The 25,391-nt window shown below is 44.4% G+C and overlaps 1 protein-coding gene across 3 annotated transcripts in view; it reads left to right on the top strand.

Moving 5' to 3' along the window:
* Nucleotides 1-2,098: 2,098 nt before the first annotated feature.
* Nucleotides 2,099-25,391, top strand: part of chrna2b (cholinergic receptor, nicotinic, alpha 2b (neuronal)) — a 33,682-nt gene continuing 10,389 nt past the window's right edge. For 2 of the 3 annotated variants that reach the window (XM_043695266.1, XM_043695264.1), the window contains exons 1-6: nt 2,374-2,792; nt 7,197-7,488; nt 9,039-9,190; nt 13,992-14,036; nt 15,963-16,072; nt 19,163-20,195. In XM_043695266.1, coding sequence (XP_043551201.1) covers nt 7,404-7,488; nt 9,039-9,190; nt 13,992-14,036; nt 15,963-16,072; nt 19,163-20,195 — 1,425 coding nt within the window. In that variant the 5' untranslated portion in view covers nt 2,374-2,792; nt 7,197-7,403. Of the gene's footprint in view, nt 2,198-2,373; nt 2,793-7,196; nt 7,489-9,038; nt 9,191-13,991; nt 14,037-15,962; nt 16,073-19,162; nt 20,196-25,391 lie in introns of those variants that run through there. The other variant, XM_043695265.1, reaches the window with a different exon arrangement.

Raw genomic sequence — 25,391 nt, 5'->3', positions numbered from 1 at the left:
CAAGAGAGTGTGGTAGTGAGAGCCTTGTTTTTAAAGAACAGGTGTGGCTGAGGAATAGCTGATGTACAGTTTGCATAATGTAAGGTGGGTAATAAGGTGTGAGGGAGTGAATGTGTAGTGTAATGCAATAATTACAGACAAATGAGCTGTTGAGTTGTGAGACATAAAGTAATAGAGTCATAAAACACGGAAACTGACCCTTCGGTCCAACAACTCCATGCCAAACACAATCCCAAACTAAACTAGCTCCACCTGCTTATGCTTGGCCCATAGCCCTTCAAACCTTTCCTATTCATGTACTTATCTAAGTCTGTTTTCAACATTGGAACTGTTCTCACATCCACCACTTCCTCAGGAATTTCATTCCACATACGAACCCACCCTTTCTGTGTAAGCCATTTGTCCCTCTGAACAGTCCTGTGAGATCATTGAACTCTTTCCTGAATTGCAGCTATATTCTCAGGCTCAGTCCAAAGCGATGACTTCCTCAGTTGCCTTTTCCCACAGGAAATACAGGTGGCCAATAGAAGGCTGGCTGAAATGTATGCTTGGAGCAGGATCTTCTGAGCAGCTTTGCTGATCATCAGCCTGGGCCCGGGCCTTCTTTCTGGAACTTTTGCAAGCCCCTTGTCCAAGGTTCTTTCCAATTTGTTGAGTCTGTCAGAACTGCCAGGTCATTTTAATGAGGGTCCAGCACAGATTCAATGTGAATCTTGAATCCATATCAACAAAAGTTGGAAACCATCCCCTGATAGCTCTGGTGCAGTATGGTCAAATTTCTAGAGCCGGGATATCTATTCAGGTATTTAGAACAGAGGTTGATGTATTTGGGATTTGTGAGTCACAATGTATTTCAGCTTGAGGTGGCAGTGTGCTCAAAGAGTTGATTTCCTTCAATACTTTCAGCAAACACATCATCACAGGCAGGCTGGTGGCTCAGTGGTTAGCCCTGCTGCCTTACAATGCCAGGGACCTGGGTTTGACTCCACCCTCTGGTGACTGTCTGTGGGGAGTTTGCACATTTTCTCCGTGTCTGCATGGGTTTCCTCTGGGTGCTCTGGTTTCCTCCCACAGTCCAAAGATGGGCAGGTTAGGTGGATAAGCCATGCTAATTTGCCCATTGTTTCCAGGGATATGCATGTTAGGTTGATTTGCCATAGGAAATGTGTGTATACAGCGATTGGGTTGGGTCTGGGTAGGATGCTCTTTGCAGGGTCAGTGTGGACTCGATGGGCGGAATGGCCTGTTTTCGTACTGTCAGGATTCTATGATTTACCACTGAGCGTTCTTATGTAACACACCTGGATAGACACACCCAAGAATAAATCTGCACCAATCACAGGCAGGAAGCTGCTGGCCCAGAATGCAGTTCCTCATCACTATTCTCATGAATCAATGAGATAAGTGTCACTCCAGTGCTTCATGGCGGAGAGTTACTCTGGTGGGAACCTCGGATTATTCCTCCATTCTTGCTGGCTACAGATTTTGGGATAGAGGGCAGGGGACACCACTGAATGGAAAGAACAAGAAGGGGAATATTTTATTCCCTTTTAACGGTGGTATTTTTCAGTCCACTTCGGTTCTGAAGAAATCATAACAGACCGAAAAACGTTGATTTATTTCTTTCTCCACAGATACTGACAGACCTGCCGAGTTTCTCCGGCTTTCTTTGTTGTTTGAAATAACTATCACAGCAATCTCAATATTAGTAGTGAATATGGAAATGTTATAATTAATGGACTCTGTATATGGTCAAAAATCTGAGTGACAATCCTTTGGTTTTATTTCTGATGCTGCCAACTGAAAAAATCGATCCTGACTCGAGAGAAACCCTTGAGGTCACTCAATCAATTCTGCAGCCACCATCTGACACTGCACTTTCACTGAAGTTAATAAAGAGCAAATAACTCAGAATCATTTCTTCAATCAATGCTTTCAGGCAGTAATGCTCACAGCACCAAACAATCACAAGCAATCACTATTAATAATATAATTTACAATCTACAACTGTCAACAATCCACTTCGTAACACTCTCCCATCAAATTCTCCCAGGACAGGGACAGCACGGGGTTAGATGCATAATAAAGTTCCCTCTCTACTGTCCTTTCAAACACTCCAAGCAGAGGGACAGCCCGGGGCTAGATATGGAGCAAAACTCCTTTCACACTGTCCCCCATCAAACACTCCCAGGCACAGGTAGAGTAAAAAGTTTTATCCTTTGCATAGACTCTGGTTAGGCAGTACAGACATTTAGCCAGTCGGACGGAAACGTTTTGGATCCGGGTGTAATGTGAGGGGAACTGACTCCCAGCCGTGATATTTGCAGACTGCTCCAGGCTGAGATTCCTATTGTCACTCTCTCACACACACAGAGCTCACTGTCTCTGTCATACTGGCTTCTCTCCACAGGACCGTAGCTGGTGTTTGGATGAATGTGTGTCTGGGGCAGCTCGGCTTTCGCTGTGAGGCGGTTGTGATTGTGGGGAAGCTGCAGTGATCCCCCAGTCCGGATTGACTGTGCGAAACGGAGCAGGGGGAAGCTGGGGTTGCTATGTGCTGAGACAGTGGGCTGTCTGCTCAGCTCAGAGTGTGGGACAGGCCAGGAACCCAGCTCCTCTTCCAGCTCCGGCAAGCAGCCAGGACCCCAGTCCTTCTGGCAATTCCACCCTCCCCCGCCTCACAGTTCACCACAAACCGGCGGTGGCAGCGACCTGGAGCCGCTCTGCAATGAGACCATGCGGAACTGAACCGTTCTCTCTCTGGACCAGGAGCACCTAAGCCTTAGAGCAGGGTCAGTGTGTGCTCGTGGTAGTGAGTGTGGGTCAGTGTCTCACAGTGTGTTAGCGTTCGTGTGTGTGAGACAGTGTGCGTGGTAGTGAGTGTGGGTCAGTGTCTCACGGTGTGTTAGTGTTAGTGTGTGTGAGACAGTGTGTGTGACAGTGAGTGTGGGTCAGTGTCTCACAGTGTGTTAGTGTTAATGTGTGTGAGAGACATTGTGCGTGACAGTGAGTGTGGGTCAGTGTCTCACAGTGTGTTAGTGTTAGTGTGTGAGAGAGACAGTGTGCGTGACAGTGAGTGTGGGTCAGTGTCTCACAATGTGTTAGTGTTAGTGTGTGTGAGACAGTGTGCGTGACAGTAAGTGTGGGTCAGTGTCTCACAGTGTGTTAGTGTTAGTGTGTGTGAGACAGTGTGTGTGATAGTGTGTGCCCCAATCTTTTTATTGTAGTTTCTCGCATTCTCACATGAATCTGAAATTGTTCGCCCAGTTTTGCATTTTCCCTTTGTCAGTCTGTGTTTCTCCACCTCTCTGATCACTTTTATTTCAGTTTTTTTTTTATAAAAAGTTCCCTTCTCTGATTTTCACTATGTCTCTGACTATTCCATCTTATAATTATTTCTTTCTTCCCCAACCCTCAGTCTTTCATTTATATATTTCTCTGTTTCTCCATTTCATTATCTCTTTCTCTTTCTGGTTTCATAATCTCCGCCCTTCCCCATCTCCCTGGTCTATTTCTCCTGTCACTGCTCAATGGTTTTATATCCAGAATTTAATTCTCTGATTTCCCTCTATTCCATTTTATGGATATCTCCATTAAATTTTCTGTTTCTGTTCATTTTTCTATTGACCGCTCTCTTCTCTTTCTTATTCCCCCAACTCGCATGCTCTTTTGGTCTCTGTCCTTCTCTCTCTGGTTGGTATAACTCCCCCTGTGTCAGACCAAAACAGTACTGATTTAACACAGCCAGTTTATTGAGATTTATCAAAGGAAATGATGGTCAGTTAGCTGGAGAACACAAGGGGAAAACAAATATAAAGCAGAGGATGGCAGGAACAGTAGGACACAAACTCAGAAGAACAGAAGGATCTTGATGAGCTTTTCCACAGATCCCTGAAGGTGGTAGGACAGGTTAATAGTGTCCTGAAGGTGGCATATGCGCTACATGCCTTTCCCAGTTGGGATATACATTAGAAGTGCAGGGAGGTTATGTTGAAGCTGTATGCGACTTTGGTTGGACCACAACTGGAATACTGTGTGCAGTTCTCATCACTGCACTGCAGGAAGGGTGCGACACTCAACAAAAATGGAAAGAACTGCAGATGCTGGAAATCAGAAACAAAAACAGAAATTGTTGGAAAAACTCAGCAGGTCTGGCATTACCCATGGGAAAAAAGCAGAGTTAACATTTCAGGCCCAATGACCCTTCTTCAGAAATGGAGTTCTGAAGAAGGCTCACTGGACTCAAAATGTTAACTCTACTTTCTCTTCACAGATCCTCCTACACCTGCTAAGCTTTTCCAGCAACTTGTGTTTTTGTATAGGAAGGGTGGGATTGCACTGGAGGGGGTACAGAGGAGATCACCAGGATATTGTCTGGGATGGAGCATTTCAACAAGGAAGATAAACTTAAGCTGTTTCCTTAGGAGCGGAGTTAGGTTAAGGGGGTGGGGGTACCTGACAGAGGTGTAGAAGATTATGAGGAGCATGGGCAGGGTGGATAGATAGCAGCTGTTCCCCTTAGCTGAAGGATCATTAACAAGGTGCTTATTTTTAATGTGAAAGGCAGGAGTTTGGAGCGAACTTGAAGGAAGAAATTTTCACCCAGAGGGTGGTGGGAATCTGGATTGCACTCTGTGGAATTGTAGTTGAGGTGGGAAGTGTCACTACCTTTAAAAGGCAATTGGACGAGCTCTTGAAATGTCACAACATTCAAATCTATGGACCAAGTCCTGGAAAGTGGGACTATTGTAGGTTTAGAGTGGTTTTTGTTGATGCAGACTTGATGGGCTGAAGGGTCTCTTCTTTACTGTATGGTTCTTTGATCCTATGCTCCCAGTGGAGTCAATCAGCGGTGATTCATATGGGAGGGCCCACTGGTACCCTCAATGTACAGCTTGTGATGTGATGTTGGATTTTTACCTGCTATAATCTGACTTAGCAATCAGGTTGATAAAGGGGATGAGCTTGATGCTGGTTCAGTGCTGGAATAATTCAGTTGGGCAAGGGGAGGCCGGTGAGCTCCTTAATGAAAGGGCCAGAACGTAACAATTACATCTGTGACTCTAAAACCCTTCAAGACAGAATGGCATCATCTGATTATTCCAGGTGATTTCCACATCAATTTGCAAAGCTTTGTGCTGTCACCTCAATTATACATCGTCTCCTTTGAGCTGACAAACTCCACTTTGAGTTGGTGTAAATAGTTACATTATTTATTGCCTGTTACAACCATTCCTTCGATGCACAATTCTGAGTCAGTTCTAGACTCCTACTCCCTGTCTTGACAGCACTGACTGCAGGAGAAGTCAACAGGAAAATTTTTCTCTGCTTGTCACTCTGTTTGCTTGTGAGGGAGAACTCTATCTTTCATTGTCGTTACACCCTGTTCCCCTTGTTTGCATGGGTTTGCTCTCTCAGCAGTGCTGATCTATTTCCTCTTATTCACACCTACAATTAACACTTCTTCTGTACCCCAATCCCTTCTTTATCCCCATTAGCACTCTCTTTGTCATTTGCTCTGGGCACCCTCACTCACTTCATCCTTCACTTTGACAAATAGGATAAAAAAAAGTATCATATATCAAACATCTTCAGTTCCAAAGAAGGTTCATATTAGACACAAAACATTAACTCTCTTTCTTTCTCCACAAATGCTGCCAAACCAGCGGAGATTCTTCACCACTTCCCCTATTTTCATCTCTGTTCATTGATCTGTGTTTGTGGAGATCCTCTCCATTCACCAACCAATCTTTATGAAGATTCACTGTTGACCATTCTGACAGTGTTTTAGTTTGCCACTTTGTTTGTAACATGATGTCCTTGATTTTCCAATGGGGAGGTAATTGTTTCTGCAGTGTAGGAGGGAGTTGTGCACAGGTCTCTGGTGGAATTACTGTTGTAGCAGATTCTGAGGGAATTGTCTAGGAGCCTGAAGATTCCTATGGGAAATTCCTCCTTCTCTGGATTCTTCCAAAAGTTCCTGTTTAAACTGGAGGATTCTGAGAATTCAACTGTAGGGAAGTAAAAAGCTACTCAGGAAAAGTTGGTCTACCAAAAACCTAGTCTATCTGCTGGGAAACTATTAAACTGAACCTCAAATTCCCATACACCCCAACATCTATGCATCTAGCTGGATTCCTTGCACACCTTAGACTCTGATCCAGCACCTCCTCTGCACAATGCCTCCCAGTCACCAGACCCAACACCTCCTTCTCCCCAAGACCAGAACACTTTGAGAATGGGAAACATCTCTACATGCCTGATCCTCCTCTCCCCAGCCACATTTCCTGTACCAGTTCTAAAGCAAGGTTTTGCATCAGAAAATCCTCTCAGGACAACATGGTGGTTCAGTGGTTAGCACTGCTGCTTCATGGCACTCGGGACTCAGGTTTGATTCCAGCCTCAGGTGACTGTCCGTGTGGAGTTTGCACATACTCTCCATGCCTGCAAGGATTTCCTCAGGATGCTCCAGTTTCCTCCCACAGTCCAAAGATGTGCAGGTTAGGGTGGATTGGCCAAGCTAAAACCAAGGATAGGATTGCGGTCTGGGTGGGATGTTATTTGGAGGGTTGGTGCAGACTTGATGAGCTGAATGGCCTCTTTTCACACTGTATGAAATGCAGAGCTCTTTCTTAACGTAAAACGATAAGACTGAAGTTGTAATCTAAATGTAAACTTGGGAAATCAAAGATGTTTGACACCCTCTAACAAGGAGACTTTCCAGGAAGCAAGGCTCACTCTGTTAAATAGTGCCCAGCAACAGAATAGTGAGTGTCACACGGGTTTCACAAAAGGATGGGTCATTTTACCAACTCCTGTTAGACTGGTGGAGAATTAACAAAGACACTTAAATCCTGGAATACACAGCTGAGCGTTCTCCCTGTAATTGTATTTGTATTTTGCATTTTTGTAGGAAGAGTTGGGTTTTAATTCAAAATAATGACTGTGAATCGAAAGTTGTGTTTGAATAGTGGCCATTGGATTTACCTCTTAAACAAACACTTGAGTGGAACCTTGGCTCGAATTTCAGTGACCAAGACTGAAGGGTCACAGAGTTTGGCCTCATCTCTGTTTCTACCACTTTACTTGATTGAAGAAGATTTAGACGATGAGCACTCTGTTTTATTACAGTAAAGTGCACTTCTCCAAGTTGAAATATTAATGTGGATGTTTCTCTTTTTTTCTCTCTCTGACAGGACACGTTCAGTAACTCCTGGCTCTGACACTTTCTCAGTGGATGCACAGAGCTAGTTTCAGCACCGCGGACAGCGCTATGAGGGAATCTCAGAGGCAATCCACACCCTGAGCCAAGCGAGCTGTGCAATTTCATTCTAATGAACTGTTGTGGGACAACGGAAATCTTGTTGCCTCTTGTTTAAAAGTGGAGTGTCAGGAACACGGAGATGTTTACTCTTTTACTCTCGGCAGGAGGTGTGCCAGGAGGCTGCAGTCTGCTCCTCCTCTGTTCCCTCTTCCTGTGCAGATGCAGTAAGTTGACATTTTGCAATTTGGATGTTTGTGTTTGCTTGCTGATCCTCTCATTCCATGGAGGACCTCCTCACAGGATTTCAGTTCCATTTATAGAATTAGACAGACAGTGCTGCACAAAAGAAAGGCCCATTGTGTCCCATTGTGGGTCATACAGAGAGGGGAAAAGGGGCTTTCTTGGGAACTTGACAGCCTTCAGGACTTAGTATAAAGTTTAGCAATTTGAGGGCCTGGGCACCTCCTTCCATGTCCTGTACCCACCCTCTTGTCTTCACATGGGCTATGGGCACCCATCACAGCTAACGCAGTTTCACCCATGGCTTTTGACTCTCCCAGATGCACCATTTTCTAGTTCTTTGCCTGCCCATCTGCTGTTATCTCTCTCTGAGCTCCATTACATCATTTACTTATCTCCCATCCCACCTTCAGCACATATACCAAGCTTTTCCTATCTACATCAGTTCTGAAGAAGGGTCAATGGACTCAAAACATTAACAATGCTTTCTTCCCATAGGTAATGTCAGACTTGCTGCGTTTCTCTAGCAACTTCTGTTTCTGTTTCTAAGGGCTTCCCTTTCTGATTTTGGTTGATTACCATTAAGTGCCCAGCAAGTTTCACTGCAGCTTGGGCAATCAGGACTTTGTAGAAATGGCATTCAGAGTTCTTGTGGTTAAGTTTGGTTTCAAGTCATAGATGACAGATCATCATTAGGGTTAGCACAGGTCATCACTGAGGCTCCTATATCATGTACCACATGAGACAGCATGCATGTAGCTCCTGATTGGTGTACCAGACAAAAAGTAACAGCAATATAGTAATGACCTCAATGAATGAGAAGTTTTATTTTGAGGGATTGCGAGATTTTAATACAAGCTGACCACAGCAGAGACCACTCATTGAAGTGCATCAAACATTTAGATTCCATCACCTCAGCCACTGACACTGCAATAATCCCATTGGTATTCATTACCCATGCTTCCATTTGTTCACTGGATGTGAGTATTGTATAGAAAGCTATTATTTATTGCCCATCCCTAGTTACCCTTGAGAAAATAGTGCTTTCTGATCTGCTGCAGTCCATGTCCAGTAGGTAGACCCACAATGCCCTGAGAGATGGAATTCCAGGATTTTGACCCAGTGACACTGAAGGAACAGCAATATATTTTCAAGGCAGGATGGAGAGTGGTTTGGTGGGTGGCATTCCCATGTCTCTGCTGCCCTTGTTCTTCTAGATGGAAGTGGTCATGGGTTTGGAAGGTGTGATAGCGTTAGGAGGGAGTTAATGTTTAAGGTGATTGGTGGATGCTGGTCAAATGGGTTAACAATATGTTTGATCGATTACAGTGGGTTTCATCATACTCATAATCTCTCCCTCTCTCTCTCTCTCGCCCCTCTCTTGCTCCATTCCCCCCGTATCTCTCCCTCTCACTCTTCCTCTCCCTCTTTTTCTCCCACTCTCCTTCTCTCGCTTTCCTGTTCCCTCTCCCTGTCCCACATCCTCTCCCTCCCCCTCTCTCTCCCTCACCCCCTTCCTCTTTCTTATCTTTAGTCCATTGCCAGGAGAAGACTCATTCTCAGGCTGAGGAGAGACTCTTCAAACATCTCTTCACTGGTTACAATCGGTGGTCCAGACCTGTCACCAATGCTTCAGATGCTGTCATTGTCAACTTTGGCCTTTCCATCGCACAGCTTATTGACGTGGTGAGATATCGCTTTGATCAGCTCACATTCACTGCTGTTCACAATTATTATTGTTCACAATCATCACTGCTCACAATCACTTCTGTTCACAATCACCTCTGTTCGCAATCATTCCAATTCACAACGACCTCTGTTCACAATCACTGCTGCTCACAACCACTGATGTTATGTGAAAATATGAGGTTATTCACTTTAGCAGGCAGAATGGAGAAGCTGAATATTATTTAAATTGAGGAAGCTACAGCACAGAGGGATTTGTGAATCCTTGTGCATAAATCACAAAAAAACAGCATTCAGCTTCAGCAGGTAATACGGCAGGCAAATGGGATATTACCCTTTTTTCCAAAGGGAATGATAAATAAAAGTAGGAATATTTTGTTGAAACTATACAAGATAATAGTTAGGCATACTTAAAATACTGTGAATAGCTTTGATCGTATTATTGAAGGAACGATGAACTGGCATTGGAGGCAGTCCAGAGAAGGTTCATCATATTGATTCTGGATAGCATGGGATTTTATTTTGAGGAGAGGTTGAGTAGGTTGGGCCTGAACTCATTGGAGTTTAGAGGAATGAAAGGTGACCTTTTTGAAAGAGATGGAGTTCTTAGGGAGTTTGATAGTAAAATGGAAGGTAGTTTCCCCTCATGGGAGAGTCTAAGACCAGAGCACATCCTCTCAGGATAAAGAGTCACTTAATTAAGCCAGATGGGGAGAACCTTTTCTCTCAGAAGTGCAGAGGATTGTCAAGACTGGATTGTTAAGTATTTTCAAGGCTGAGATAGATTTTTAATCAGGAAGGTCATCAAGGATTCTGGGGATAAAGCAGAAGAGTGGAGTTGAGGATTATCCGATCAGCCATGACCTCATCAAATGGTTGAGTAGTCTTGCTGGGCTGAATGGCCAACTCCTATTCCTACTTCTTATAATCAGAATCACCGATGTTCCCAATCACTACAGTTCCCAATCATTGATTTTCACAATGACTGCAGTTCACAATCACTGATGTTCACAATCAGTGGTGTCCACAATCACTGCTGTTCACAATCACTGATGTTCACAATCACTGATGTTCACAATCAGTGGTGTCCACAATCACTGCTGTTCACAATCAGTGGTGTCCACAATCACTGCTGTTCACAATTACTGCAGTTCACAATCACTACAGTTCCCAATCACTGGTGTCCACAATCACTGATGTTCACAATCACTGATGTTCACAATCACTGATGTTCACAATGACTGCAGTTCACAATCAGTGGTGTCCACAATCACTGATGTTCACAATCACTGCAGTTCACAATCACTGGTGTCCACAATCACTGATGTTCACAATCACTGATGTTCACAATCACTGCAGTTCACAATCACTGATGTTCACAATCAGTGGTGTCCACAATCACTGCTGTTCACAATCACTGCAGTTCACAATCACTGATGTTCACAATCACTGGTGTTCACAATCAGTGGTGCTCACAATCACTCCTGGGAGTTTGTGCTGTGTTGATACTGTGTTTATACTCACCAAGTAAAATAACAAAATGTTCAGGCAATATTAAGTTGCATTCAATACACTCTCAGACACCCCAGTGCATTTCACAGTGAAATACTAGTCGTTGTTGTTATGTGCACTCACACAGGCTATGCTTTCTGTGCAGGATTGAATGAGCTTCTTTCCCCCCTTCTCTTCCCCACAGTGTATAGCAGGAAAGGGACTGGAGGAAGGGACAAAACCAGGATTGATTTCAGTGACCCATGTGTGAATGCTGGTTGCTTCCTGGCAATGTTGACTAGGGCTGGAGCAGGAGCTGAGCTAGGCTCTGAATGAGGGTCTGCTGTTGGCTGAGGGGATGAAGAGACTTGGGGAGAACAGATGTCAAATCAAGATCAGGCATGGTGTTTTTACTCTGTGAGGATGAAGATGGAGGAACTACATAATAAACAAACAGATTAAAGATTTAGTATGTTGGACATTAAAGTTTAATGGGCTGTCTGTTGAATAATTTATCATCACTTTGTGTCTTGTTATCTGTGTTGTAGGGATTGAGAGCCTTCTCATTCAGTCTGATGTTCTCACAATTACTAGGATTACGTTAAACACACTCCAGTGACTAGCTCTGTGTACTAATGCCACAGGACTGGGAAATACTGAACTGTGTAGATACACTTTCATGGATGTATAACTGGTTATAGCACAATGCGAAGCCCTTCACCACCAAGGTACAGTCACAGCAGTGTGTACTAAATACAAGATACACTGCAGAGATCATTAGAAGATGCATCAAGGATCCTGAGACGCACCTTCCAAACCCACAGTCACTTCCATCCAGAAGGACAAAGGTAGCAGAAATGAGTTCCCCTACAAACTCTCTCCATCTTGACTTAGAAATATTATGCTATTCCTTCAGTATCACTAGGTCAAACTCCTGGAATTCCTAAAGGCAATGTGGGTCTACCTACAGCAATATGGACTGCAGTGGTTCAAGAAGGCAGCTCACCCCCACATTTTCAAGGGGCAACTAGAGACAGGTAGTAAGTGCTGACCTAGCCAGTGACACTCATGTCCCATGAACGAATAAAGTAAACATTCCTGTGAATTCTTACTGCAGCCAATATAAGGTTTTCACATCCTTCCTGAAATGCGATGTCCAGAACAAAGCACTGGATTGAATCAAAGTTTTATTCACAAATTTATCATAGCTTCTTTGCTATTTTACTCCTTACGAATAAATCCCAAGGTTTTATGTGTTATATTAATCATTTTCTCAAACTGCCCTGTCACTTTCAACGATCTGTGTAGATGCATTCCCAAGTCTCTCTGCTCTTGCACAATATTTAGAACTGTACCTTTCGTTGATATGACCATCTCTTTGGCCTTGTCACAAAATTAAGCAGTTTGCTGTTCTCTGTGCTTCTGAGAGGAAGTGAGATCCAACCACACTGTGGCCTGTGCACTAGGATTTCCATTTGGAGCTGACTTTCAGAGCCACTCTTTTCGCAGTAAAGTGGCCAGGGCTTTGGTCTTGAGATAAGGGACAAGACTTGGTTCTGACTCCGCACAAACTTCCCCCTCCCATTCTTATCAGACTTGACTGCAGTGAGACCTCCATGGTTAAATAGTCTGCCATCTCTGACTATCTGAACTTGAACAATGAGTTGGATCTTATAAAGCAATATCTTCATCTTAAAAATTTTCTCTCCTATTTCCAAAACCCCAGTCTATTGCTGTCATCTCCTCCAGCTCCACAAGCCACTGAGATCTTAGTATCCCTTTGGTTTTAGCCTCTTGTCGATCCTGATTTGAAATACTCCACCCTAAGCTGCCTTGGTCCTGAATTCTGAAATACAATTCATATCTCTACCTCACCTCCCTCCTATAACCCTCTCGTTAAAAACTATCCCCTTAACCAATCTTCTGGTGGTCTCTCCTAATGTTTCTTTGTGGCTCAGTGAGGTATTTTCTTTTATAAACGTCTTGGGAAGGAGCTGGTGGTGTTTCATTATATTCACATTGCTATATAAATGTCAGTTTTTGTTGGTTCTAAACTGACCATTATTTTGTCTGTTATCAGAAGGGAAATTACTTGGATGAGGGAGGGAGAAAGGATGCTAATGTTGACACTTCAGTCTCTGCAGTCCAGAGAAGGCTGCTCTGTGCTCAATCAGCACACTGAAATCCATTAGGTTTCTCCTTATGCTTCAGTTATCTGCCAGAGGCTAGTACAGACCGCACATGCCACAGACATTCCAACTGCAGAACATCATAACGAGAACTGGAATGATTGCATTGGTTGACTGCCCATTAGACCAAATGCAGATTAAAGAAATGTCTCCCTTAGATACAAATTATTAGAGCAGAAAACGTTCACTCTCGCCTGAGAGGGACGGGCAACTCCCAGTCTCCCTCACGTCCCTTCATTCAGCCCATACACATTTTCAGATTTGCACTCACACTGCTGCCCTCTCATGTGGGTGAAGACAATCCCATGGCACTGTTTCTGAGAATCACAGGGGCTTTCTTCCTAAGGTGCTGCTCAATATTTACCCCTCAATTAGTACCTGTGAAGGCAGCTCATTGCCACGCTGTTGTTTGTGGGAACTTCCTGTTTGTAAATTGGCTCCCACATTTCCCACACTTACACTGGCGATTGCTTTTTGAAAGCAATTCATTGGCTCTGAAGTACTTCTGGGACATTATAACATGGCAAGAGGTGCTACATAAATACATATTTATGGTCCTATTTGTGGTTAGTTGTAAAAAGGCAACTGTTTAAAAATGACTTCATATCACCTGAAACAGGGGATAGCCTAGTCATATTATCATTGGACTGTTAATTCAGAGACCCAGGTATTCTTCTGGGCACCCAGGTTTGAATCCTGCCACATTAGCTGTAGAACTTGAATTCAATAAAAACCTGGAATTATGAGTCAAATTATCACCATGAATTGATTGTTGGAAAACCCATCTGAGACACCAATGGACTTCAGAGATTGAAACTGCTATCCTTACCTGGTCTGACCTACATGTGACTCCAGACCCACAAATAATGTGGTTGACCCTTAACTGCCCTCTGGGAAATTAGGGATGGGCAATAAATGCTGGCCTAGCCAGCGATGCCACATCCTTTGAATAAATGAACACAACAGGGCAATAGTCTAATGAATCGGCTTGAATTTACTCACCAACGCAATGCAGAGAAGTTTCTGTTGTAATATTATTGATCCATGCCACTGTCTTATTGTTATATTGGTTATAAAGTAGTGATTAATTGTTATCTTTTCCCTTCCTTTTCTTGAAATAGGATGAGAAAAACCAGATGATGACAACTAACGTTTGGCTCAAGCAGGTATGTGTGTTTTTGAAAGGGAAAATCCCCTACCCCTGTGATCTCTATATCGCTGTGATCCCCTCACTGGGGGATCACCCAACATTCTTTACAAGCTGTCTTGACAGGAACAGGGACTAATCCCCTGAGGAGATCCACAGCAAGTCCCCAGAAGGAGCCATCCCAAGGCCAGGTCCGTGGCCTTTAGGCAGAGGCTGCTAGGACCCAGTGGTTATGAGCTCCCAAGTGAGTTCCGAGGCCCTGCTCTGAGACACTGAGCTTCGAACTGCTCCCTCCCTAGTCGGCCACTAGGCTTCAGGGATTTCAGGATCCAAGTGTTGACTGGGCATTCATCTCTGTCCCTTTAGACCAGAGATCAGATGGACCTGTTTGCGTGGATTGGAGATCTGGTGGACCTATTTGAGTGAATTTTGGATCTGATGGGTCTGTTTGGGTTGACTGGAGATCTGGTGGACCTGTTTGGGTGAATTGGTGAGCTGATGGACCTACAGGTATATAGTATGGATCCTCATGGATCTGTGGTGTAAACTTTGTAGAACTGCTAGTCAGGATTGATGTTTGATGAACATGTAGGTGGTGAGGTTTGGGTTTGGATGAATTTGTTGGCGTGGGTCTTGCAGATTAATGAGTCACAGCCTTACACGGGAGGAACTGAACCTGTGACTTTGGGGAGGTGATGCCCTAATGATATTATTGCTAAAGTATTAAACCAGAAACTCAGCTAATGTTCTATGGACCTTGGTTTAAATCCTGACACGACAAATGGTGAAATTTGAATTCAAGTTTAAAACAAAATCTGGAATTATGAAACTTCTGATGAACACGAAACCATTGTCGATTATTGGGAAAAGCCCATTTAGTTTACTAATGACCTTGAGGGAAGAAAATTTTCCTCCTCACCTGGTTTGGTCTACATGTGACTCCAGGGCCACAGTAATGTGGCTGACTCTCAACTGTCCTCTGCAAGCCGCTCAGTTTAAGGGCAGCCAGGGGTGGGCAAGAAATACTGGCTAGCCAGTAATGCCCAGTCCCATGGGTGAAAAGAAAAAATTGATGTGATGATCCCTCTAAGCCTAATTCTATTTTAATCCTTTGTCAGAGCTATTGACATGCCATTTTGTTTCAACATCCTTGAGGTTACCACTGATCTGAAATTTGACTGGACTTGCCACATAAACACAATGGCTCCAAGAGCATGTCAGAGGCTGGGAATTCTGCAGCAAGTAGCTGATCTCCTGACTCCCCAAAGCCTGTCCACCATCTACAAGGCACAAATCCAGAATGTGATGGAATACTCCCCACTTGCCTGATGGGGGCTGCTGCAATAACAGTAAAGAAACTTAACACCATCCAGGACAAAGCAGCCACTTCGTTGGCACCACATGCACAGACATCCATTCCCTCCACCATCGACACTCAGTAGCAGCAGTGTGTAGCATCTGCAAGATGCACTGTAAAGATTCACCAAAGCTCCTTAGATAGCACCTTCCAAACCCACGACCACTTCCATCTAGAGGATGAGGCACCTTCAAGTTCCCCTCCAAGCTGCTCCCCATCTTGGCTTGGAAATATATCGCCATTCCTTCAGTGTCACTCGGTCAAAATCCTGGAATTCCCTCCCTAAAAGCATTGTGGGTCAACCCATATGGACTGCAGTGGTTCAAGAAGGCAGCTCACCCCCACCAAGGGGCAACTAGGGATGGGCAATAAATGTTGGCTTGGCCAGCAACACCTACATCCCCTGAATGAATAAAAACATAAAAATGTATTCTGTAAAATTGATCACACTGGGCTGGGGTTCACAGTGGCTGGCTGTAGCTTCCACTCTACTTTCACTGATCTTGTTCCTTCAGATTTTGTCAGACAATGTGCCAGCTCCTCACAAAAGCCCTGTACTCCTCCTGATTACCTGTGTTTCTTTTCTAGGAATGGTATGATTATAAACTCACATGGGATCCTGCAGAGTTTGACAATGTAACTTCAATCCGTGTCCCCTCTGAAATGATCTGGATTCCTGACATTGTTCTTTACAACAAGTGAGTTTTACAGTCTCCTTGGGCGAAATTCCTCTGGGATTAATACAGAAGAAAAAGGGGACTTAAATCCGAAAGAATGTGTAGGGACAGAGATCCTGGGGTTGTGTGTGCATCAGTCTTAGTAGGTAGTTGTACATATTGAGAGAGTGGTTAGCAAGGGATATGGGATCTTGGGGTTTATAAATAAAGGCAATGAATATAAAAGTAGGGAAGTGATGTTGAACCCTTACAAGGCTTCAGTGAGGCAGAAGTTTATTTGGTTATGGTCATTTTAGCAAGATTAATGAGAGTAGTGGTCGTTTAAGGAGCTGGGATAGTTCTCCTTGATGTAAAGGACTTTGAGAGGAGATTAGACCGAGGTGGATGAGATTATAACAGGATTGGATAAGACAGATTAGGGAAATTTTTCCCTTGACTGATGGGACAAGGATAAGGGGAGGGGAGGCATAGCTTTAAAGTCTGGGGTAAGGGCTACAGGAGGTGGAGGGGGTGAATATGAGGAAAACTTTCACATGTGACCTAGCTAGTGGGAATGAGTTGGATTGTTGCTGCCCAGCAAGGTGCTGGAAGCAGAAATGATCAATGATGTTCAAAGGAATTTTAATGGACACTTGAAAGAAATCAAATGTGCAATAGGGATTTAATCTGGGGGTTGGGGAAAGGACACTGATGATATTGCTCTGTGGAGGGTTGGCATGAACTGAATAGGCTGAATGTACCTCTTCTGTTCTACTATCTCAGATTATTTAAATCAAATAAATAAAGACTTTCCAGTTTTCATCCATTAGAAACAGCAAGAGGCCATTTAACCTATTGACCTTCCTCTGCTTGTCAGTAAGATTATGGTGGATCTTCTGCATTATACCACATGTCTCATCCAGAAACAATCCAGAACTCTTCCTGGAATGTGTGTGCGCGCCCCCGACCAGGTAAAGTTCACCATATCTGTCATTGTCACCCATGGTAATTCATCACCAGAGTGGACAAGGATTCTTGATATAGCACAGCCATGGGGTTATTCCATTCGAGAGAGAGAGAGAGAGAGAGAGAGGGAGCGAGATACTGGTAAATGCTTGTGGCCATGCAGCTGCAGTATTGTCATCTTTCTGTATGCCAGTCAATGGTCAAATCTGTACCAGATTAATAATATAACAGTTTACTGAGTTGTAGGGTAGCCTGTGGTTCAACTTTCAGTCTTTGGAGAATGCAGTCACCTATAAGTAACTGCTATTGTTTCTGCTTCATAGAATGCCCCCAGGATGCAGGCCGTTTGAAGCATCGAGTCCCCACCAACCCTCTCAAGAGCATTATCTCTGTAACTCTGCATTGCCCATGGCTAATCCAACTAATTTACATTCCGGACATTATGGGCAATTTAGCATGGCCAATCCACCTAATCCATACATCATTGGATTGTAGGAGAAAACTGGAACACCTGGAGGAAACACAATTGGGGAGAACGTGCAAACTCCAAACAGACAATCGTCCGAAGATGGAATTGAGCCCGGGTCCCTGGCGCTGGGAGGCAGCAGTGTTAACCACTGAGCCATTGTGCCATCCCAATCCGCTTCACCATAATCTGCTCGGAGCCAGCCGGCTGTCAGGGCGTTGGCTAAACTCTGACATGGGATTGGTGACCTTGGGGTCCATCTTCATAATCCTGAGCCAGAGCGTTCACATCCCAACACGTTTGAAAATTCGGGATGTGTGAAGCTGGTCTCGGTAGATGTGACCAGAAAGCTGTCATACAGTCGTAAGTCCCCAGGGAGTTCAGGCATGCTCTTCCAGGGAGGAGTCGGCATTCCTCAGTCACTCTAACTGGCAGATGGCCCTCTGATTTGATAAACCCTTTGAGGTCCACTGGGTCTGGGTGATAAATGCCTGCAGAGCTCACAGCCTGTGAATGAATTAACAAGAACTGACAAGAACCTATTCCCTGATGATTTATGGAATAAATGTCTGAAGAGATTTCACGCTTGTTTGACAGATAGAAAGATTTCCTTTGATTTTAATCGACATATTTAGCTAGTGAATGTATATTTGCTGGTATGTCAAGATTGGTTCCAATGGGGGAGTTCTGAAAACCTGGCAGCTGCAAACTAGTTTCAGAATGTCAAACGTATCGAACCAGCACTGTTCTCAGAGAGAAGAGACCTTCCAGATTGTCAGCCTTTTAATCAATGCAAATTTAGCTGCTCATTAAATTGAAATTAATTACATAAGCTGCAAGGATCGCACCTTCAGGGGAGATGGTTAGATTAAATTGAGCAAGGATTAAATAGACAGAAACTGTAGAAAACTGCAACACAAATGGACTTACGAGAACTTGTGAATGAAACACAGAAAGCTAGCGTATGGGGGCAGCAGGTAATCAGGAAGGGGAATGGAATGTTAGCCCTTATTTCAAGATGGGTGGAGGATAAGCATAGGGAAATCTTACAGCAACAGTGGAAGGGGCTGGGGAGACCACAGCTGGAGTATTATCAGCAGTTTTCATCCCCTAATTTAAGGGAAGATATAATTTCAATGAAAGAAGTTCTGAGAAGGTTGACTTGGATAATCCCTGGTTTGGAGGGAATGTCTTACGAGCAAAGGCTAAACAGTTTGGGACTTGACTCACTGGAGTTTAGAAAAATGAGAGGCAACCTTGTTGAAATACAGAGGATAATTAAGGGGCTTGGCAGGGTGAGTGCTGAGAGGATGTTGCCCCTCATGGGACAGTCTAGAACCAGAGGGATAGTCTCAGTATAAAGGGGCACCAATTTAAGACTGAGGCAAGGAGGAATTTCTTCTCTAAGAGGGTTGTGAGTCTTTGGAACTCCTTACAACAGAGGCAGGGGCAGCATCCTTGGGTATATTTAAGGCTGAGACAGATAGATCATTGATCAGTTGAGGGTCAAGAGTTATAGGGAAAGGGCAGGAAAATAGATGTGAGAGATGTTGGATCAGCCATGAACAGGTTTGAGGGGATGAATGGCCTACTCCTGTTGTTATGGTCTTCTGATTGATTTGCTGGATGAGCTTTGCCTTGTGGATGATTTAACCCTGGGCCCAATGGCTCTGTAAACATGCCCTGTTTGTTTGTTGCAGTGCAGATGGTGAGTTTGCAGTGACACACATGACGAAGGCTCACCTCTTCTCGACAGGCCAGGTACAGTGGGTGCCCCCGGCGATCTACAAGAGCTCCTGTAGCATCGACGTTACCTTCTTTCCGTTCGACCAGCAGAATTGCAAAATGAAGTTTGGCTCCTGGACGCACGACAAGTCCAAGATCGATCTGAGGAGCATGGGCAGGAATGTAGACCTTAAGGACTACTGGGAAAGTGGCGAGTGGGCGATAGTCAACACAGTGGGGGTTTATAACAGCAAGAAGTATGACTGTTGCTTTGAGGTGTATGTTGATATCACGTACTCCTTCATTATCAGGAGGCTCCCTCTCTTCTACACCATTAACCTCATCATTCCTTGTTTACTCATCTCCTGTTTAACCGTTTTGGTCTTCCATTTACCATCAGCCTGTGGAGAGAAAATTACTCTTTGTATCTCAGTATTGCTGTCCCTGACTGTCTTCCTGCTGCTTATTACAGAAATCATCCCCTCGACCTCGTTGGTCATCCCTTTAATCGGGGAATACCTGCTCTTCACCATGATCTTTGTCACGCTCTCCATTGTTATCACTGTCTTTGTCCTCAACATCCACCACCGCTCGCCCAACACCCACAAGATGCCCAGGTGGGTGAAGAAGGTCTTCCTGGATTTCATCCCTCGCTGGCTGTTCATGAAGAGACCGAGACCCAAAACTGAGACGTTCACCAACCATTTCAGTCCTCTGGAGTTAAAGTTTGCGCCGTCCAAATGCTGCCCTTCCTCAGGGAGTGAGGAACTCCGGTTTGGCCTGCCCCCCTGCCAACCCAGGCTGGTGAGTCCTTGTGCCCTTGGCTACCCGTGTCGCCTCAAGCCCAGCAGATCCACGGAGGGGATGGTCAATGGCAGCCGCCGAGCCTGGGCTAGTAACATCACTCAGACAGGAGCCAGTCTGCCATTATCACCCAGCATCATCAGGGCACTGGAAGGAGTGCATTACATCGCCAACCATCTCCGAGCTGAGGATGCCGACTTTTCAGTAAGAGTTGTCAATAGTGTTTGGGGTGGGGGTGGGGGGGGTATCCCATCCAGTCGGGGGAGGGACTGCTTGGGAGGGTTCTGTGGCCAGATTCTTACACCCTCCCTCAGGGACAGGCACACTGGGATGGCAGTGTTTCGACTTGCTGTGACTGGGACTTTCCCACCTCTACTGCCTAATGGGGGCTTTTCTTCCTGGGGAGATCTCCCAATATAACATGGCAGTCTTCGAGATCAGGCACACCGTGCTCAACCGACATCTCCTCCAGCAGTAAGATCTGCTCCTCAAGAAGAATATCCTCCAAACCTTGAGGTTTTTTGGGATTGTTGCCCACCCCACCTTTGTTGCAGTTTGTCATTCGGAACCATCTCGTTATGGCTGCAGTCCCAGAACTGTCCACCGGTGCTGGTGGTGCTGCTGAGGCAGAACAGTAGCTGACTCTCTGATTGGCTGACAGGCCTCTCCTACTTTGGAGAAGCCAAAGGTCCCAATTTTGGAAATTCTGAATGATGGGCATGTCAATAGTGAATTCCCGGGGTCAGCCGGAGGTCAGGAGTGGGAATGGGGTGGGGCATAGGCAGAGATATTACAGGAGATGTTGATGGAGAATGGACTTCACTCAATGAAGGAGGCGTGGATTTGGATTAGATAAAGCTGAGGGGATATGGAAAACTAGATGTCTCATCAGCACCATTGGATAGATTCCAGATTAACCCTGTACTCAGATATCAAACAGAGTCATTTCACAGGAGAGCTGTAAAGATAATGTCAAACAACCATAGAAATATAGAAGATAGGTGGAGGAGTAGACATTTGACCCCCTGAGCATGCTCCACCATTTGATATGACCATGGGAGACTATCAAGCCTTAATCCCATCCTCCATCATCCACCCTCACCACCCACCCTCCCCCCCCTCCCCCCCCATATCCCTTCAACTATTTAGCCACAACAGTTATATCCACCTCCTTCCTGAAATCACATAATGTTTTGCCTTCAACTACTTTCAGTGGCAGTGAATTCCACCGGCTCACCACTCTCTGGGTAAAGACTTTTCTCCTCATCTCAGTCCTGAAAGGTTTATCTTATCCTTAAACTATGACCCCTGGTTCCAGACTCCCCCGCCATTGGGAACATCCTTCCTTCATCTACCTTGTTAGTCCAACATTGCCCAGTAACAGAGGGCAGTGTTCTCATCGGGAGAGATTTGGAAAGTTAAACATAAAAGGAAAGGTAGTGTTACAGGGTTGAGGTACAAACACTGATAACCATAGATGCCCTGTCCAGAGGAAGGGTGAGAGTTGAGAAACATAACATCAGCTAATAATATCAGGGCAGGGAGATGTGCTTTAAACTGACAGGCAAGGAGTGTTCTGCTGAAGGGAGATTTAAAAATCTAAACATAAAGGCTGCAGCAACAGAATAGATCATTTTTGTGAGGACAGACTATCTGTGTGGAGGTTTATCTAACTTGACCTGGATCGAAATCTCACTTCACACTAATTCATGGGAAACGAGAAACAGTAAAAATGTAAATTATTTTAATGGGAGCGCTTTGACAGGAGATTCCTCAGTGTACATTTTGTCCTCATTATTGTAATTGAGTTTGGCAGTAAATAGCGCATCAGAGAGTGAGGTCCTTGCAGGGAACTGTAAATTAAAACACATTGCATCATTTTGGCACAAAGACAGGTCAATAGAAAGGGAGATGGTTGTGTAGTGGGAAGGTGAAGAGATTAATGCACATGAGGCCTAGGATACTGATCCGGGGACATGGGTTCAAGAAGTATTTGGTGGAATTTAAGTTTGATTTTACAAAATTTGCCCTTGAAAGCTAGACTGAGTGATGGTGATCATGATACTATCATTGATTGTTATTAAAAAACCCATCTGGATTATTAATGCCACTTGGGGAAGGAAATCTGCTACATTTTCTGACCTACATGTGACTCCAGACCCAAAGCAATGTGGTGGACTTTGAAATGGTCAAGTAAGCCACACAGTTCAAGGGCAATTAGGGATGGGCAACAAATACTGGCTTTGGTAGCAACACTGTGAGAGAGAAAGGAACAAAAGGGTTTCAATCAAACTGTTACATGGTGACAATCTAAACAGAAGCCCCATTCCACAAATCTCATAGTTTTAAAAGGCAGACAGAATGATTTGATTTGATTTGATTTATTATTGTCATATGTACAGAGATACAGTGAAAAGTATTGTTTTGCATGCTAACCATACAAATCATACCTTCCATAAGTAGATCAGGGTAATTGAACAGAATGCAGAATTTGGTGTTACAGCTACAGAGAAGGCGCAGAGAAATATCAACTTTAATATATGAGAGGTCTGAGTAAAGGATGGGAGGTAGACCTGAGAATAAAGGATGACAATGCAACAGTGGTGATGGTGTTGAGACAGTAGGAGTGGAGATCATGCCGAGCAAGGTTCAGAAAAAGCTGGTGATGGTTTATAGGCCTCCCAGCTGGGCTTAGTTGTACATGGCATTACACAATAAATTATTGGAATTTGTGACAAAGACAATGTAATAACTGGGGGAGTGCCAAGTGAATAGGTATAATCCTTGATTGCCCTTCAGCTGAGTGGCTTTCTTGAGAGCAGTTATGAAGCAACTACATTGCTGTTGGTCTGGAATCACATGTAGGTCAGATAGGTAATGATGGCAGATTTCTTTCCCTAAAGGACAATAATACAACAAAGAATACGAACAGAAGTAGGCCATTTGGCCCCTCAAGCCTGCTCTGCCAGCAAATATGTTCATGGCTGATCCTACATTCCTCATCTCCACCTTCCTCCCCTTTACCCCATCACCCTTGATTCCCCGAATGATCAAGAATATGTCTGTCTCAGCCTGAAATATACATTGTGGGCAGATTCCCCCACAGCTCTCTATGGCAATGAATTCCAAAGACTTATAATCCACTGACAGAAGAAATTTCTCCTTCTTTCAGTCTTAAGTTGATGGCCCTTTATTCTGACACTCTGCCCTCTGGTCTTAAACTCTCCCATGAGGGGCAACATCCTTTTACCCTGAAAAGCCCCGTAAGAATTGGATAAGTTTCAATAAGATCACCTCTCATTCTTCTAAACTCCGGTGAGTAAAATCCCAACCTGTTCAGCCTTTGCTCATAAGACAATCCCTCCACACCAGGGATCATCCACGTGAACCTTCTCTGAACTGTCTTCAATGAAATGGTATCGTAATGAAAACATGGTGGCTTCATGGTCATCATAACTGAGCCTAGCTGTCAATAGCAGATTTTTATTGATCAAATTTAAATACTGCAAACAACTACTTGAAACCATGTTTCATTCTCTGTTAAATTCCTGTGTGGAATGTTTTTCTGACAGTTTCACAAGGCCATGTGTTGTGGAGCCAACTAGACATACAAGTATTTTAGTCAAGATTAGAGTGGTGCTGGAACAGCACAGCAAGTCAGACAGCATCCAAGGAGCAGGACTGATGCAGGGCTTTTGCCCGAAATGTCGATTTTCCTGCTCCTCGGATGCTGCCATGACCTGCTGTCCTTTTTCAGCACCACTCTAATCTTGACTGTGATCTCCAGCATCTGCAGTCCTCACTTTCGCTTATAATACTATTTTCGATCCAGTATTGTGTAATGAGTCAAGATTAATTAGCAATGTTATCAACATGCAATCTGGTGGGATTTCAAAAATATTCATTCCTGGCATCTGGGCATCACTGGCCAGACCAGCAGTTATTGCCCCATCCCTAGTTGCCCCTTGAGAAGGTGGGGTGAGCTGCCTTCTTGAACTGCTGCAGTCCATGTACTGTGGGTTGACCTTCTATGCCTTTAGGGAGGGAATTCCAAGGTTTTGACCCAGCGACACTGAAGGAATGGTGATGTATTTCCAAGTTAGGATGGTGAGTAGCTTGGAGGGAACTTGCAGAGACTGGTGTTCCAATGTATCTGCTGCCCTTGTCCTTCCAGATAGAAATGGTCGTGGGTTTGGCAGGTGCTATCTAAGGATCCTTGATAAATTTTTGCAATGCATCTTGTTGATGATACACACTGCTGCTACTGTGAAGGAAGTGAATGTTAAAAGTGATGGATGGGCAAACTCAAGGCACCTTGAAGGGTAAGGCTACAAGAGTTGTCCATTCACTCCTTCAAACCTGCTCCACCAATTAGTTAGACCATGGCTAAGCCAGTTGTGACCTCACCCCACCTCCACCTTCCTATTTATTATGCAAATTCTTGACTCCCTCCTTTTTCTGACAACTGTCTCACTCTGTCTTGACTAACCTCAGTGCAAAGATTAAATCAGAAAGGAAACCTGACAGAAATCACAAACAGAGAGGAAAATACCTGCACAGACCACAGACTACAATGGGAAAATGGTTAACCAAAAGCAGAAATCTGACAAAGCACAACACCAAGGTGAGAAACTAGTTTTACAGATTGAAGCTGACATAGAACATAGAACATAGAACAGTATAACACAGAACAGGCCCTTCAGCCCATGATGTTGTGCCGACCATTGATCCTCATGCATGTACCCTCAAATTTCTGTGACCATATGCATGTCTAGCATTCTCTTAAATGTCCCCAATGACCTTGCTTCCACAACTGCTGCTGGCAACGGATTCCATGCTCTCACAACTCTCTGTGTAAAGAAGCCACCTCTGACATCCCCTCTATACTTTCCTCCAAACAGCTTAAAACTATGACCCCTCGTGTAAGCCTTAGCCATTTCTGCCCTGGGAAATAGTCTCTGGCTATCGACTCTATCTATGCCTCTCATTATCTTGTATACCTCAATTAGGTCCCCTCTCCCCCTCCTTTTCTCCAATGAAAAAAAGTCCGAGCTCAGTCAACCTCTCTTCATAAGATAAGCCCTCCAGTTCAGGCAGCATCTTGGTGAACCTCCTCTGAACCCTCTCCAAAGCATCCACATCTTTCCTATAATAGGGTGACCAGAACTGGATGCAGTATTCCAAGTGTGGTCTAATCAAAGTTTTATAGAGCTGCAACAAGATCTCATGACTCTTAAACTCAATCCCCCTGTTAATGAAAGCCAAAACACCATATGCTTTCTTAACAACCCTGTCCACTTGGGTGGCCATTTTAAAGGATCTATGTACCTGCACACCAAGATCCCTCTGTTCCTCCAAACTGCCAAGAATCCTATCCTTAATCCTGTACTCAACTTTCAA

This window comes from Chiloscyllium plagiosum, chromosome 9 (assembly GCF_004010195.1).
Source record: "Chiloscyllium plagiosum isolate BGI_BamShark_2017 chromosome 9, ASM401019v2, whole genome shotgun sequence".
Lineage (NCBI taxonomy): Eukaryota > Metazoa > Chordata > Chondrichthyes > Orectolobiformes > Hemiscylliidae > Chiloscyllium > Chiloscyllium plagiosum.
This window is presented reverse-complemented; position numbering and strand designations above follow the sequence as displayed.